The sequence below is a fragment of the Myodes glareolus genome, chromosome 5, assembly GCF_982192425.1.
Source record: "Myodes glareolus chromosome 5, mMyoGla1.1, whole genome shotgun sequence".
Classification (NCBI taxonomy): Eukaryota; Metazoa; Chordata; class Mammalia; order Rodentia; family Cricetidae; genus Myodes; species Myodes glareolus.
The window spans coordinates 93,642,741-93,660,285 of record NC_142030.1 but is presented as its reverse complement, the minus strand read 5'-3'; the positions used below and the strand labels follow the sequence as shown (position 1 = coordinate 93,660,285).

Here is a 17,545-nt window from a genome sequence, read left to right as displayed (position 1 = left end):
CTTTCTCTGCTTTGGCAGTGACAATCCACTGGAGTCTCATAAAACCAGGCCCCATCGAAGAAGCATTTGCTCATGCGAGGTCAACATTACACTCCCACCCACCTGGAGACTCTCTCCCCAAGCATACCAGAAGCAGGCTGAAGTGGTTCTGCCAGGTGGACATGTTACATCTTATTGGCTCCACTAACCAAACAGTGCTGAACCTGAACCTAGTGAAAAATAAACAAGCCCCAAACTTCTGGAGCATGCTCACACCGTAATTAGTGAATTCCTGGCAAATAAAACTAACTAAAAGCAGCCTAGATGTCTATTAGGTGATGAATTTGGATATTGAAATGGCATATTATTTATGTAATGATATATTAGTCAGTTGTTAAGGAAAATGTAATTATGAAATTCGCAGGAAAATGAATGGAGTTATAAACAATCCCCAAGTGAGGTAACCCAGACCCAGAAAGACAAACACTGTATTTCTCTTAAATGTGCATGTTGGTGTTAGCAATGTGTTTCATGTAGAATATCCACAGGGTTAGGCAGCTAATAAGGGACCAGGAAGGAAGAAGGGGTTTTCCAAGGAAGGGGAAACAGTGTTTTAAAGGGATAAACAGAAAATCAGGATAGGAGGAGTAAATGGTGTGTGTGTGTGTGTGTGTGTGTGTGTGTGTGTGTGTGTGTGTGTGTGTAGGTAAAGGAGGAAATATGAGGAGGGATAATTCACACTAAAGGCCTTTTGAAAAGCCAGATGGAAACATACTACTGTAGAAGTTTCCCTTGTGTGATGTTTACTCTTGGCTTTTTAAGGGGTCCACCACCCAGCTCCCAAATAAATCACCCATGGAGGCTTATTCTTAGTTAAGAATGCCTGGCCTTAGCTTGGCTTGTTTTTGCCAGCTTTTCTAACTTATATTATCCCAACTACCTTCTGCCTCTGGCCTTTTTCCTTTACTTATGTCTATATATCTTACTCACTTCTTACTCTGTGTTTGGGTGGCTAAGCCCCGCTCTCCTTGTTCTCTTGATTCCCCCCACTTGCTTTCAACTTCTATTTACTTTCTCTGCCTGCCAGCCCCACCTATCCTTGCTCCTGCCTTGCTATTGGTCATCCAGCTCTTTATTAGACATCAGGAGTTTTACACAAGCAAAGAATCACAGCTTCACAGAGTTAAACAAATGCAGCATAAACAAAAGCAACACATCTTTACATTATCAAAGAAATGTTCCACAGCATGCACAAAACGAGCACAGCTTAAAATAATATTTCCCAACAGTTCCATATATATATATACATATATATATATCACATACAGACACACATATAATTTTAATGAAGTTACCATATGATGGGAGAGACAATGCTTCAACTGAACATCCTATGATACCTAATAAAACCCCCACTACCAGGACCGGGTTTACAACTTTTGAGTTGTTAGACAAAGGAGTCCTATAGAGTCCTTCAAATTCACAGGCCATTATTGATGCTGTTAGATTGCCATCCACAACCTGAGATTAGGACCCAACTCCTGAAGATACCACATTCATGGAGACATTGAGCATCACCCCTACTGATTAGCATTCATAGTGTTGAAAGGTACTATACACACTCCTGTAGAAGAAAACACAATCATTGATCCCATCTAACTATGAACCCCCTTGAGCTACAATAGCAACCTGCCTACTGGGCCAATAGCAGCACAAATGTTGTTGAAGAATGAGGCCAAGAACCGGAGACCAGACAGGTCATGGGCCAGAGGGGAAGACCTACTATAATTATTCTGCTAAATCAATGGCTCTCAACCTTCCTAATGCTACGACTTCTTAAATACAGTTCCTCATGTTGTGGTGATGCCCCAACTATAAAATTATTTCTGTTGCTTCTTCATAACTGTAATTTTGCTACTGTTATAAATTGTAATGTAAATATCTGATAAACAGGATATCTGATATGGAACTCCTGTGAATGGGTCCTTTGCATACACACACACACACACACACACACACACACGCACACACACGTTTGTTCTGTTTTCTTTCTTTTTTAGAAAAGAGAAAGACTGTGAAATGAGAATATGAGTGGAGGTTCTAGAAGAGTTGGGGAAAGGGAAAGAACATGACAAAATATATTGTATGAAAATTTAAAAAGTAATTACAAAAATAAAAAATCCTTTTTTCATCTTAACATCTTTTCCTTGCACATAATGGTTTCCAACTTCGTGGGGTTTTTTGGGGGTGGCTGTATGTGTCTGTTTCTTGTGGGTTTTTTTTTCTTCCTTTTTATTTTGGGTGTTGCTGTTATTTTTCTTTGTTGGCCTGTTGGTTTTCTGGAAGGAGAGAGGGTGTGGAGTCGGGTGGGTGGGGAGGGTGGGGAGTCGTTGCACAAGGGGAATCCCTGATCAGATGTATGGGATGTTTCTTCAGTAAACAAGAATCGGGTGTGCTCATAAGTTTTCATTAACTTCTAGAAAACATGCCTCACTTCATTTGCAGTGCAGAGCAGCCTAGATTTGCAGCTGTGTGACAAAAAGAAAAAAGAAAACCTCAGCCCAAAGGTCTTGTTTTTGTAGGGTGCTCTCAGATTCGTGAGGGAATACTGAAGGCCGCTAGGAAGGCACAGAGAAGGTTCCTAGGAGGGAGGAATTGACAGGTGTGTGTGTGTGTGTGTGTGTGTGTGTGTGTGTGTGTGTGTGTGTGTGTGTGCGTTAGGACAAAAAGCAGCAAATTACTCCATTGTGACCTTTGACCTGGGAGACTTCCTGGAAGAGAGAGGGGAGAGGTGGAGAGGCCTGAGACCTTCAGGCTCTAAGCTGTTTAAGTGGTTTAAATTTCGCAACACTTTTGAATTCCAGTGGCCTCCCTCACCTACAAGAACCACAGAATCTGGCTGACTGTAGGCAGCCTTGTCTTTCAGGAAATTGTAATATCCTCTTCCCTTTTACACTGCTCCCTGTACTGTAGATTCTAAGGTGTGACTTCAAGCTTCCCTCTGAGTTTCTGTTTGCCCTCTCCCTGGATACCCCTCACCCCCTTAAGATGGGTTTCTCTCCCTCCAGCAATGTCTCCGACACGTCAATCTCATGCTGTGCCTTTCCACTTTGACAGCTGCTGAGGCTCTTTACACTTAACCAGCAGAAAGCCAAACTGGTGAGCTCTTCCCTCCGTTGCCTTAAAGCTGCCTCTTCACCTTACACATGCTTGAATTTTAGAATCACCTTTAAGACTGTTTAGAGTCTGTTCAGCCGTCAAATTCTGTGGACTCCTCCTTCAAAACTTCTTTGGTCTAAGCAAGAACGGAAACCCAAGGGTTTGTAATAATTATGTGAGGTTTTCTTTTTTTTAAGAATATCAGGTTTACCTCCTTAACAGATTCATCATTTAAAAATTTGAAATTCAGACATTTCTGTTCCCTGGTGTTGACCTCTGACCTATTGTGCTGTTGGAGTCGCTGCATTCCCAGAATCCCTGCTCAACTTCCAAATTAGCCAGTGCTTCCCTGCAATAGCTCAACAGTCTGCTAACAGGCACGAGCAGCTTGTCCACAGGGGCTCCTCAAATCTTCTAGCCTGTCTCTCAGTCCTGGCCCTGTCTGCGAGCTGAACCACCTGCTCACACTGGTCTTCCTTCTGGCCTTATCCTTGGCCCAGGAAACTCACACTCGCTAGTCCTGTTTGGTAGAATCAGTGTGGCCATAACATGAGCAGATTAGGGATTCTTGAAAGGAAATATCAATGCTTCCTAAGTCTTAAACATTCCCCAAATGTTTAAAACACCCAGTTAGTCTTTTCTGCTGGGCAAGAGCTATGCTTTCTCATTCCTTCAAAGTTATACATATTTGTATGTATCTTTATGTTTCCTGACCTAATTACATAAATGTATCATTTGGGGATGGAAGATCTCTATAGGGATTATAAATTGTTCCCGGCCATCTTGAAATCAGTGCGGAATGAGATGCTGGAAGACACATGGCTCCCTTTCAGAGTGCAGAATAAAAACAAGGAATTAGTGTCCACACCAGAAGGCCCAGGGCTTCAAAACTCCTCTTTGACAACCCAACTCACTGTGCTCTATGCAGAACAAACATTTGATGATTGTTCATTACAGAGAAAGGACTGGGGAGAGGCTTCATTGGTAGGATGCTTGCTGCACAAGCGTGAAGACACGAGTTGGATCTCCAGGACCCCTGTAAAAATGTGCACATCTGTAATCCCAACACCAGGGAGACAGAGACAGGTGGGTCCCTGGGGTTTGCTGACCAGCCAGCCTGCCCCAGTCAATAAGCCCCAGGTTCCAGTGCGAGACCCTGTTTCAAAGGAGGTAGACAGATATTCCTGAGGATGACACCCAAGGTTGTCCTCTGTTGCCTACCCACAAGGGGACACATGCATACACAAGCACAAATGTGCACGCACACACATGAAAGTCTAAGCTTTAGAATTAAGTTAGATTTGCATTCTAATCTGGTCACTGCAATATTAAGTTGGATGCTTCACCCCAGTCCCTGGCCTGGGAGTTGCCTTGGGGCAGACTCTACCTCCAGAAAAGCCCACCAAATGCTGACTCCTCCCCTGGGGAGGGTCAAGACCACTCCCACAGGCTATTTAGGCTCCTACCAGGGTACTAATTTGGTCAGGTTTGCATGGTCTCTCCCTCTCTGTTGTATCCTCACCCATCTCCCCCATGCTCCCTACCACCAAGGAGCGCTGCATTTATTAAATGTGGGCATCTTTGATTCAGTCTATTCTGGTCTGATTGGACTTATTTTGTGTCAGCAGAGAGGCTAATCTTAAGATTTTTCCTAACAGTCACTTCTTAAGTGTATCGATTTTGGTAGAAACACCTATTTTGTTCTTTCATCTGTGAAATATTGATAGCATTTCCACTTTCTGAAGCTGTGCTGGTAAAACGACACACACATAATGCAACAGGAATACAGAAAACCAGGGCAAGCATTTAAAATAAAATACTCTCACTAAGTTATAAATTTGAAGGTTATCCTTTTCGTAGTCATGCTTACATTTTAATGCATGCCTTTTTTAATTAAATAAGTGAAACATACGATACTTTTAATTCTTTTCCCAAGAGTGTTGTAATTATTTGGGTGTTGAGACGCATTACTTAAGGGTCCACCCATTATTTTTTCTCCTTGCTCCTTTCCAAAGAACTTATTCCTGAGAACAACGTACTTTAGAAAGTGAATGCTTAGAGTAATTGTTGTTGCTATAAGCTGGGTGATGAAGATAGTTTTTGACACTTTGCTGAGTCCATTGTTCTATCTAGAAAGAAAGCTACGGTGTTCATTTAGAGAACATTTAGAGAACGCATTTAGAGAACTCTTTCAAAGATTTCTCAGAGCTCCCTATCTGGTTTTGACTCAAGCTACCTATGGTGTGGAGGCCGAAAACTGTAGGCCCGTTTTCACCTTGTCTGATGGTCAGAGAGTTTGGAGATTGACAAGCATGGTTGCCAGTCCCAACTCAGGATGTGACTGCTTGGTTCTTTTGAAATTAAGATAGCCTGAAGTCATCCTGACAGGTGGTCAGGATACGGATATGTGGATATGTACTTCTGCTCCTTCTTTTGTAACTATGAGGTCATCTAGGGAAGGGCGGTCTTCAGAATTCACAACCTAGAGCAGTTTAGCTACCTAGACAACAGAATACTAATGATTTGATGTCTCAGAATGATAAAGGGTTTGACGGTGTGAGTTAAGCTTTATATCATGTTAATAAAGTCTTTTGTTGCCTCCCCTCCCTTTAGTTGAACATAAAAGTTGTGGGAAAATAAACATGGATGACTCAGTAATCACTGGCATACCCTCCTGGTATTATATTCTATGTTTCTTGTGTTATTATTTTATGTGTCTTCATATTCTTTACTTATATTTCTTCAATTCCCACGTCCCGACCCTGGCAAGAGGTGATTTTTGTCAAGGCCGGTCCTTGACACTATGGCCTGGCAGAAGAAAAGTGTGGAATGAGGTCACAGAAAGCTCTGAGGGAAGACATGAAGGCCCCACTGATATCACTTCTCAGTCTCTGCTGGGCCCTTACATACTTAAGGAATGGTACAGTTTTTACCATCGAGTATGAGAAACACACTTAATGGTTTTAAAACACTCCACCTTTGTGAGACTTTTAAACTCTAGGATGTTTTTGTTTGTTTTTGAGAAATGATTCCATTATACTGGCCATGTTAACTTGGAACTGTGAAGCCTTGGGCCCAAAACCTCTTGCTCAACCTTCCAAGTTTACAGGTGTGAGTCACTACAGAATGCTGTCAACTCCGGAATGTTTAAATACTGTTAGATTTCAACAAACTCCTATAGGAGACCCTTTCCTATTATCTCTGCATTGGGCAACATGGTGTTTGGTGAACTAAGTAAGCATGAATCAAAGGATTTTCAACAAATCAAACATTTGTGGAAAACAAGATTCCTCTTCAGAAGTTCACACTAATTTATAAGGAACCACGAGCAAACTTCAGGAAAAACTATCAGCACTGGGTGTAACAAACACTCCCACAGCTGACCCACCATCAAAGACAGAATTTTAGGTGAGGGGCTTCGCCAGCCAGGTACAACAGCTATGGGAACAGATAGTTCAGGCCAGGATTCTGCTAAGGAGACCCAGACACAGTTAAACTTCAGAGCTCTTCCCTTGAGGAACTGCAACTTACCTTTCTCTCTCTCTCTCTCTTTCTCTCTCTCTGTCTCTCTCTCTGTCTCTCTCTCTGTCTCTCTGTCTCTCTCTCTCTCTCTCTCTCTCTCTCTCTCTCCTCTGTGTTCCCCAGTCCATCAGTAGCACCCTGGGGTACAGGATTGCTCTGATGGTATCACCTGGATCAGGGGTTTCACAAACCGGGGTGCACAGTGACACACCTTAAATAATCCTAATTCCTAGAGCTGTTCTCAAAGATATTCAGCTTGTCCTGGGCACAGTTTCCCCTCTGGATGATGATGATGATGATGATGATGATGATGATGATGATGATGATTGGCTTCAGGTGATTCCAATGTGCGGATTGCTTTGGGTATCATTGGTTATTTTTCACAGCACGAAACAAATCTTTGTCTTAGGGTCTACTACATATTTCTGAAATTTATTTTATAGCAGGACTAAATCCTAAAGTAGAATTCAAAACGGGTCCATGGTACATAACCTGAATCAGGACTAAGAAAACAACCCCTCACCCAGGCAAGATCTAAAAAACGATCAGTCAGGTTCCCTAACTCTGTTGTTTGAGAGAGCTCTCCCAGGCTGGCTTCCAGCTCCCTTTAGTCTAGTCTTGTCTTCTTGGCTCATCTCCTACTTTCCGTTTTGACACCATGGAGAGGCCTAGAAGACAACTTACTTGTGTCACTGGTTCCCACCCTTCATCTGACATCTTGCAGCTGAAGCCACAGAGGACCTGGGTGTGCCCTGTTTCTCAGCTCCCACTGGCCCAGAAATTCCACCGCGCCTACCCCTGCTTTAGAAGGCACACAGTCCCTCTCCAGGCATAACTCATAGCAGGTCCACCCCAAGGCTGGGTCCCCAGGGTGACGCTCAAGTCCCGGCCTGCCCACGCCACGGAGGGAACGCCCTCTGCACGCGGGCCGCCCCACCCATGGTGACAAGAGCCCCGCCCAGCCCCACCACAGTCACTCAATTAACAGCGGCGCGAAACAGCTCCAGCCGCAGCCGGACTCTCTCTCTCACTCTTACCTGGGGCAATGGGCTCAGGGACTCGGTCCTCACCATCGCTGCTGTCCCTGCTGCCGCTGCTGCTGCTGCTGTCCCCGACCGTGCGGGGTGAGTGGCCCAGAGCTGGGCGCCACCGGCAATGACTGAGCAGCGGCCGCCGGACGCGCGCATGCTCGTCAGGCGTTGTTCCCCTTAACCCGGGGCCCCCTGCGAGCAGGTGCCCTTGGCCGATGGGAGGAATGGGTGTGGAGTGCTGGGCTGTCTGGGCTGCAACTGGGTCCCGCGACCCGAGACCAGGAGAAGAATCAAAAGAGAGAGCTGAGTGCGAATCTCCAGCCCTGCTCCGAGTTCTTTAATTCTTAATGTGGAGGCCAGATGGCGGACCATCTGTGCCCATGAGAGTCCAGCGGCGAGCAGCGTCTGGCAACATACACTCCGGTGTCTGAACTTGCGCCTAGCCGCGGTATCGGAGTGGATTTTTGAGGACATCCTGAACCTCTTCATTAGGGGGACGGAACATTTACTCTTCACTTAATTTTGTATTGTGTTGGTGAGAGCCTAGGCGTTGCAAGTTCCTGTTGGGAAGGTTGAGCAAGGGGAGGAAGTAAAGAGCCATTGCTGCTTTCCTTATTCCAGGTGTGGGGAAAGAAAATCCTGTCGGGGGAGGGGAGGGTGTCTACTTTACATCTGCTCTCATCTTCCTAGGTGACTGCGGCCCACCTCCAGAAATACCTAATGCCACGCCAGAGGTGGATGGAAAAACCAGTTTTCCCGAAAAAAGCTTTGTGGTATATTCATGTAATAAAGACTATCGAAAAATTCCAGACAAGCAAGACACAGTGTCCTGTCAAAATGATCAATGGTCGAGTCTGGACACATTCTGTAATAGTAAGTTCTTCATTTCTTTTTAGAAATGTTATGGGACTGTGTATCTTGTTGAGGTTATTTTTACTCCTCTTTGGAGTGACTGGTAATTGATAGTTTTCTAGCATTATTAACCCCCAGAGTATACGTGTTGGCAGTTCACACTCCAGCTAATTGAAGGCGGTACTTCCTATAGCAGGTCCTGCTTCTTCATTAAGAGTTTTTCTTTCTCTTGCACGGGCTAATAGAGAAAAATAAATGATAGGTCCTGTTCAGGGAGTAAATTATATGTGAATATATTTGGCAAGTACCTTGAGACACACACCCAGGTGATCTGCCTTCTTCAACTTCATTTTGTTAAGTAAAGAATACAACTCTTGGGAGACATTTTAAGATCTTACTTTAAAAAGATCTGTTGTACATATAGCCCTATGTTAGCTTTAAGATATATAGTTTGTAGGTGATTCTGGCGTATCTGAACACAGTACAGGGATTCAGAACTGGGTGGTGTCTGCCACCCGGGTTCCGTGATGTTGCCTGTTCTCTCACTAGAAACCTGTGTTGCGTGTTCCTCTGCATTGGCATTTGTAGCTCATTAGTCAGGGACAGAGGAGTGGCCCTCAGGGCATAAGGCATTACTGCCCACTACTTAGGCTTTACAGACACTGTACACCGAGGCCATGCTAATTTTCTTTATAAAGTAATGAACTAGCACTAGTTTTTTTGTTTGTTTGTTTTCACCATATCTTTTTGTTTGTTTGTTTGTTTGACTGTATTTTGCTCAGGCTGACCTGAACTCATGGACTCTCAAAATCCTCCTGCCTCAGCCTCTCAAGTGTCTGGAATTATAACCTACCTGGCTTCCCCCCACTTCATCTTTTTACACTCTAAACAGTCAAAATAAAAGTATAGTCTGATAAACACAGGAGTTTGAACCCCACACACTTACTACCAAACATCATCTACCCTGTGAGATTAGATGTGCTCTACCCTCATGAATTTCATGGACCCTGGTTGCTATCCCCAGCACCAGTGCAAGCATGTTAGTAAGAAATTTCATTAGGATGGCTGCAGTGTTGCTAGGTAACAGGAATAGTTCTGCTCCATTACATACCTGCAGGAACCACATTTATGTATGTGGCCCATCATGGGTCAGAATATCATTCTGTGACTGCAGAAAAGTAGAGATAAAAGACTGGATTGCTGCCTTTGAGTGACCTGAATTGGGAGAAGCTACAGTAAATTCAGAATCATTCAAAACGAATTCTTGAAACCATACTTGAAACAGGCTCTACAGTTGTATTTTCAGCCGCTGTTGAAGGCAAGAAAGCAACCAGCCTTTACCACGCTTTAGAGTTGGTAACTCTCCCTCAGTATTGCTTCACCTAATCCTTCAAGTCACCCCATGAATTATGGATGTGGGGACTCTTCTCAGTTTCAAAGTTAAGGAAATCTTCTGCCAGAAGCTAAATAATGTGCACAAGACAAGGATCTCTTATGCCAAAAAGCCAGGCTTCAAGCTTGGGCCTCAGGACTACTGAGCCACCATTTCTTTCTCTACTCCTTGCCTTGCGAGAACTCATTGCTCCACTGTTTACACTTGGTGCATGCTTGATGTACAGCTGGTCCATCTGGCCCTCGTTACCAAGGGCTGCTGTAACATTAAATGAGTAAGTGTGTGTAAAACACTTAGGAATATTCAATAAACACAAGATATTTTTATTCCTATTATTATTATTATTAACATTTAATGGGGAAACTTAGATACTTAGTAGCCAGGAAATGGAGGCATGCATATGAATACACTTGATATACTGCAAATACCACAGCGGTTTTTTTTTTAAAAATGAATATATAAAGAGGTAAGGATCCATACCAAAAAATAAGTAAATAGTTAAATGAAGCTAGGGTGGTTTAACTGCCAGATACTATGAGATGTCGATTATTTTATAATCTGTGTTGTTACTTTTTCTGTCATTTTGTTAATCCTTTTAGAAAGCTGCAGTGCTCCAACAAGAGTGACTTTTGCATCCCTCAAAACGGAATATATCGATTTGAATTATTTCCCGATTGGTAGCACTGTGCAATATAAGTGTCGGCCAGGATTTCGAAAAGTACCTTTACTGTCAGTTAAATCAACTTGCCTTGATAATTTAGAATGGTCCACAGTTGCTGAATTTTGTGAAAGTGAGTATAATTTGAAAAAGTAATCCCAGTCATCTGTATTTGTGGAAATATCTCTTCCATTTGTGCTGGAAATATATGTGTATATACATATATGTACATGTATATGTATACTTATATATACACAGGTACATATATTCACATATATACACATACATATCGTATGTGCTGGAAATACACACACACACATATATATTATATATATATATATAAATGATTCTTCAAATAATCAATGAATTTTGTTTTTGTTTTTCAAGACAGAGTTTTTCTGTGTAGCCTTGGCTGTCCTGGAACTTTCTCTGGTGACCAGACTGGCCTTGAACTCAGAGATCTGCCTGTCGCTGCCTCCAGAGTGCTGATATTAAAGGTGTACTCCACCACTGCCCAGCTGAGTGTTTTTTTAATTAGACAAATGTTTACATACTAGGAATACTTACACACAGATTTCATGTTTACTTAAGGTTACCTAAAATGATGATATACTCTATGTTGTTTTTGAGGCAACAACAAAAAAAATGAATGTAAAATTTAAAAATGTAAGGGTTAGAAATATCAGTGGCTTAGAGAATGATTTTGGGTATGTGTCTCATATTTATTTTTTTCCCGCTGTCCTAAGTTATAATTAGAAAGTAAAAATCATGTAAATTCAAGGTGCAGATTATTTCATAAAAATATCTTTATTGTTTGTGTGTATATGTTTTTCATGCATGCATGTATGTGCTAATAAGTAGGTATGACTGTCCATGTTTATGGTATATGTGTTTGTGGTCAGAGGACATCCCTAGGTGTCAGTCCTTAGGTGCTTTGGCCTGGGACTTCACCGCATAGACCGTGATGTCCTCTCCCTCCGTCCCTGCTGGCTTTGAGGTTCTGTTTCCTATCATCACTGAGAATATAGGTGTGTGTCGTTGTGTCCCAAACAATAAGCAAGCACGTCGTTTACTGAGACATTTCCCCAGGCCCTTAATGTTCTTTTGTGTTTGCTTCTATGTGTGTACATATTTCTCTCTCTCTCTCTCTCTCTCTCTCTCTCTCTCTCTCTCTCTCTCTCTCTCTCGTATATGTGTGTGTGTGTGTGTGTGTGTGTGTGTGTGTGTGTGTATACACGTGTACACCAAAGGACCACCTTGGGTGTCATTCTTCGGGTACTGTTTACCTTATATCTAGCCAGGATCTGTCATTGGCCTGGGGCTTCCCTAGGAGCCCTGACTGACTGCACAGTGAACCCCAGGGCTGTGCCTGGCTCTGCCACCAAGTACTTGATACCATGGCCAGCTTTTTATGTGTGTCCCGAGGATCTAAGCCAGGTGCTCGTCCTTACATGGAAAGAACATTACCAGCCCAGCCTTCTCTCTACTTTCTCCCCCATTTAAATTTTGTTTCTTAAGTTTGAATGGAACTCATGTGTTTCTCTGGGGTATTTTCATACATTGGGTCGTTTTACTTTGTCTTATTCCGCTCTCACTGTCTCTCCCCTTCCTTCTGGTTCCTGATCCCGGGTCTTCTGTCCCTCTGCTGTCACGTTCCATGTAGACCTTTACTTTTCCTCATTGCTACTCCCCTTCAGACCACGTCTTCCCCACTCACTGTGAGCATTGTGTGTGTGTATACACACATATATATGACTACTGTTACCGTCTTAATCCATTAACATATTCAGTACAGTTAGACCTGTGTTTTATTTATGTCTAGTAATCGAATGAAAAGAGAAAAAAGTTGATTTTTTTTCTTTTATTTTTAGGAAAATCATGTCCTAATCCTGGAGACTTGCAAAATGGTAATATCAACATACCAACGGACATATTATTTGGTTCAGAAATATATTTCTCATGCAACACAGGGTAAGTTTCATCACACTAAAGCTTTAAGTTTAATTAATGACAACAAATTAGGAGTTCAATAGACAATGATAGATTTGTGACCTGTTCACTAGTTGGTAGCAAAATAATCCCCCATAGTGAGAGTGGGGGTGATATGAACAGTGCATAGTGATGCACACTCATGTAAATACGCATAGAGATGCACACGCATGTAAATGTGCATAGCGATGCACAGGCATGTAAATGCGCATAGTGATGCACATGCATGTAAATGTGCATAGAGATGCACATGCATGTAAATGTCAGAATGAAAGCTATTGAAAATAAGTGAAAAGACATAATGCCTTTCCCAAAGAACCCTTGCCATAAGCTAATTGTAAATTTAGTATCAGTAATGTGGGCCAGGAAAAGATTTTTATGTTTCTAACATCTCTAGATTATTAGATTCCAATACATATGTAATTATAAATATGATTAGTGAAGAAACAATTGAAATTTGTTGATGATACAAAAATAACAATCTTTACGGTGTTAAAAATCAAACCAATTTTAAACTGACTTAAATATTAATCTGCATCTGAGTTTTTGTATGCAGACACACTGTGAGGTCATGGGCTTAAAAAATGCTGAGTGTGAAGACGCTCCTCCTAATAGAAGGTCGCTAGGGCTTTTTTAGTTCTTTGTGTAAACAAGCAAGTTCTTTAATTAATGCCATCAGCGTCTCAGGCAGTGGGAAACTTCAGTTCATTTCTTTGTGTTTCCAAGCTAGGTTGCCGCTCCCCCACCACCACCACTTTATATCAGGTAGAGGCAGCACTGAGTTTAGTGGGTCCCGAGGAGCACATGGAATTAGGGGAGAAGGGTACCTAGTGGACCTAGAGGAGGGGTTGGAAGCGGAGGAAGTGGTTTTGGAGCTGATCAAACTCCTCACAGTCATACGTAAAGTTCTCAGAACGTCTTCTTAAAAACAAATGAAGCAAAATGCATTTCCAACTTTAAGACAGGAAAGAGGTAGGAGCGCTTTGCCGCTGCCTTTATTAAACAGAGATTCGGTTGGGTCAGGAGTTTACCGTAGTGTAAGCTCTTGCCGTGCTACGCCATGAACCCTTTAAATATAAATGCACTCTGTTATTCATGAAGCCTGTTCGTTTAGAATTTAGAATAAAGGGTTTCATCAAACATGATTTTAGAAGGTTTTCTTCATTTAAGTATTTTCTATATAGTAAGCTAATGAAGCATTTTGCATGTCTGGAAGTCTTGCCGTTTCAGTATCATTTCCATGAACTAAACAGTTTTCTTTTAAATTTCAATGGATATGTTTATCAGCTGTCATTTTGTCTCCGTCTTCTGGTATACTCAATCTTTTAAAATAATGTACTGGAGAATGAAAAAAAAACAGACTTAAGTATCTGACTATAGCAGCCCTCTCTTCTCCTTTAGGTACAAGCTAGTTGGTGTAGACTCTGTCTTCTGTTACGTTACGGAAAAGACTGTCGAATGGAGTGACCAATTCCCAGAGTGCATAAGTATGTTTCCTTTTGAAAAGCCTGAGTCCTCACATTGTGGGGCCAAAGGATTAATGAAATCAATTATTTCTCATTTAAGAATTATTCACAGCCTGTATTTGTGGTACCACAACTTTTCAGTGTCTCTACTAATGACAGACTTAATTTATCAGCAATGGGAGGGCTCCTAAAGCTACCTCTTAGCATTAATATCCTTAACTACATGATAATTTCATTAAGAATTAAGAACTGACTTTGGTTTACATTATACTTGGTCATTTGCTGTCTAACCGTTCCTTGTCATAATCAGAGAAGCAGGAGATCTCCCAGTTTCATGGAAGGAAATGTCCCTCAGAGTCCCCACGGTTTCATCTCTCAAAAGTGTGTCCCATCAAGTCATTTAATATAGGTCTTTTACCACAAATGTTCTTCCTCTAAGACCCAGTGTTGCCTACCTGAATCTTTCTAGAGTTGGTTATCAGCTGAGATAATTGCCTAGAAGGTTTTAAAGTAGGACGTTTTTATCATTAGAGGAATCCAGTCCCCTGTAGGGCTATTAGAGACATGGCTCCCTTTAAAAACTGAGAGAAGGGAGATGCCTGCAGTTTGTTTATTTGTTTGAGGGCTAGGTTTCTGGTCCTCAGGTATGCTGAGGCCACTACGTCCGACTAAGCCCCAAAATGTAGACTCCATTCCTTTGATATTTAACTTACACCTTCTTCAAATGACTTCAAAAAATGATTTTGAAATTAATGCTAAGTCCTGTGTGTGTGTGTGTGTGTGTGTGTGTGTGTGTGTGTGTGTGTGTGTGTGTAACTAGGAGGATAGCTGAACAGACAGTCCTTTGTGGACTGACCCTCTGGTGGAATCAGTTGCCATGAAACACCTCATAGGAAGCCTGCTGTCCAGGAGCCCACTCCCGTGACACCAATCGTGGGCCCACCCTGCTAACCCACCATGTCATTTCCACTCACTACCATCGTTATGTCCCACTCATAGTGAAAGACTTTGTAACGACACTAAAAGATGAGGCCGAAAGAGGAGCTGGAATACATAGTTTGTTGGCCCAGACAAGCTGGCCTAAAGCCTGGGTAGGCGGTTTTCCAGGCTGAAGCCAGCATTTTTGCTAGCAGATGCTGCCACTGGGCCACAGAAAAGTGCCCATCAGGGATGCGCCTTAGTGCAGAAGTGTTTGCAGAGAGCCCACATCCTGTTTGTGCTGCACCCAAGCAACAGCCTGTCTTCTTGACTCTCAGCCACCTCCCCATCAGCAGCTACTGATAGCCACGTTCCCCTGGGAAATCCCTTGTCCCTGGGCAATCCAGTGTTACTGCCTATTCCTGCAATCCCAAGTGCGAGACTCTATTTTTGATTTCCACATTAACTTACTTTTTCTTTTGATTTTGTTTTGACATCACCAAAAGGAAAAATGGAAAGTAAATTCTTCTTTTTCCCCATAGTATTTTTATTAATTATTTGTGAATTTCATACAATGCACCCCGATAACATTCACTTCCCATTCCTTCCAGATCTAACCTCCCACCCTTGCAGCCCTCCCCCTCAAAAAAAACAAAAAACAACACCCAGTCCAATTTGTGTTGCCCACATACTTGCTGGAGCATGGCCAGCCCCTTAGAGAAGACAGAGCCCTCTGAAGAGTAGCTCTTCACAGGTGATTGGAGGTGAACTGCTAGCTGGTGACAGTTCAAGTGTGCAACCTTGGTACTTAGATGGGTGAGGGTGCCCTGGTCGCCAGTGTGACTCTGGTCAGTGGAAAATGACTGAGCAATGATGGGCACATTCAAGGATCGTCTTTGGTTAAATGCCAACATGGCATGGGTAGGGGGCGGACATGACTGAATGAAGCCTCACTCTTGGGAGGATCTGTTTTTCCTATCTCACTGTTGTTACTTTATTATTACTTTTTGCTTAATTTCAGCTGACTGATGATACCTGCTTACCTTTGATCAATGCCTCTCTACTATGGCTGTCTTCCCAGACAGTCCTCTTTGTTTTAGCTTCTTTAAGGTATTTTTCTTTACTACTTCCACAATATGTGGAAGTACTTGCTGTGTCTTACTCCCTTCTGTGTTACTTCTAATACCATTTATTTCTCTCCATCTGGACTCTTGTACTGAGGACTACTCCTAACATTATTAAGACTAAGGTTTGAATATTAACAATGACCCATGGCCCCAGAGCTACTGTTCCCTTTCCTACACAACTGTGAGGCTCCTGGATCCTCTGGCACACATAAGAATGCAGCAAATCCTATACATTCGAGCCACGTCTACCATGAACTTAATGCTGACTTCATTGTCCTTTGCACTAGTAATGAGTACACTACCAACAAAGACCGCCCTCAAGAATGGGAGCTAGCAGAAAGAACCCAGGAGGAGGAGCTGGCACAGGGGATTCTTGACTTTGAGTATCTCCTATACTGGAGGAATGGGTGGTAGCATGGGCGGTCACTGGACATATTCACTAGTCCTATAAATACTTCAGTTAGTACAAGAAAGCCGCAGTAGGACAGTGCACACCTTTTAAATGTGGGGTCTGTGTAGGAACCTCAGTAGGTAGAATTTCCCGGGTTTGGAGAATGGGCTTTCCTTGTATCTCATTACTGCTTCATTCATAGTCTGCCCAGGGTGATGCTTCTGAAACACAGATGTTCCATGTATTTTCCTTCTTCAAGCTTATCAGAATGTCTGAGCAATTAGAGATCTTAGCTCCTAGTGGCGTTGAAGGCAAACACCATCTGCCTGCTTTTCTGCACTTAGATTTTGCCTTATTTACTTTGTTGAGTCAGGTTCTAACTGTAGCCCAAACTGGTCTCACATGCGTGACAGCAATCATCTTGTTCCAGGCTCTGGGACTCCAGTCATGAGGCACCAGGCCTACCTATCTCATGATCTCCCCACCCCATGTATATTTGTATGTATATGTTTCCAGATGCACACATGTGATATTCATATGTGCGCACACATACATGTATGGTTCAAAGGACAACTTCAGCTGTTATTCAGCAGGAGTTGTTAATATTGAATTTTTGAGACAGTGTCCAACTGACCTGGGGTTGCTTGATTTGGGTAACCTACCCATCAATCAGCCCCAAGGAGCTGCCTGTGTCTACCTCCCCAGTTTTCACAGGAGCACACCACTAAGCCCAACTTTTTAATGTGTGTTTTAGGAAATGCTGATACAGGAAGCAGTTCTGACCAAGCTGTCACGCAGTGCTACCCCGTAATTTATTGTACCTCTGCACTGTCCTTCTATATCTGGATCAGTCTAGAAGGTCCTTCAACCCCTTTGCCTGCCTGTGTCTTCCCCATCAAGAGTCCTTCAGGACTTCCTAGGCAGTTCAATGTCTCTTCTCTGTCTTTTCATGTCTGCTTCTGGTTGCCTTTACATTATATTGACGTAACATCTCCCGTCTCCTTCAACACTAGATTTTTTTTAAATTAGAATATTTAAAAAATACCAATCCATGTTTCCA

The 17,545-nt window shown here is 42.6% G+C and overlaps 1 protein-coding gene and 1 long non-coding RNA gene across 7 annotated transcripts in view; one reads left to right on the top strand and one right to left on the bottom strand.

Annotated features, from left to right (window-relative positions):
- The window catches only part of LOC148122144 (uncharacterized), a 53,519-nt gene extending 45,753 nt beyond the window's left edge, over window positions 1-7,766 (bottom strand). Inside the window, exon 1 of the long non-coding RNA XR_015737937.1 lies at window positions 7,698-7,766. This is a non-coding gene — a long non-coding RNA (uncharacterized LOC148122144). The remainder of the gene's footprint in view (window positions 1-7,697) is intronic.
- Window positions 7,634-17,545, top strand: part of Cd55 (CD55 molecule (Cromer blood group)) — a 65,610-nt gene continuing 55,698 nt past the window's right edge. For 4 of the 6 annotated variants that reach the window (XM_087906556.1, XM_087906553.1, XM_087906555.1 and 1 more), the window contains exons 1-5: window positions 7,635-7,784; window positions 8,382-8,564; window positions 10,536-10,727; window positions 12,466-12,565; window positions 13,985-14,070. In XM_087906556.1, the coding sequence (XP_087762682.1) occupies window positions 7,706-7,784; window positions 8,382-8,564; window positions 10,536-10,727; window positions 12,466-12,565; window positions 13,985-14,070 (640 nt within the window). In that variant the 5' untranslated portion in view covers window positions 7,635-7,705. Of the gene's footprint in view, window positions 7,785-8,381; window positions 8,565-10,535; window positions 10,728-12,465; window positions 12,566-13,984; window positions 14,071-17,545 lie in introns of all 6 variants that reach the window. The other 2 variants (XM_087906554.1, XM_087906551.1) reach the window with 1 other exon arrangement.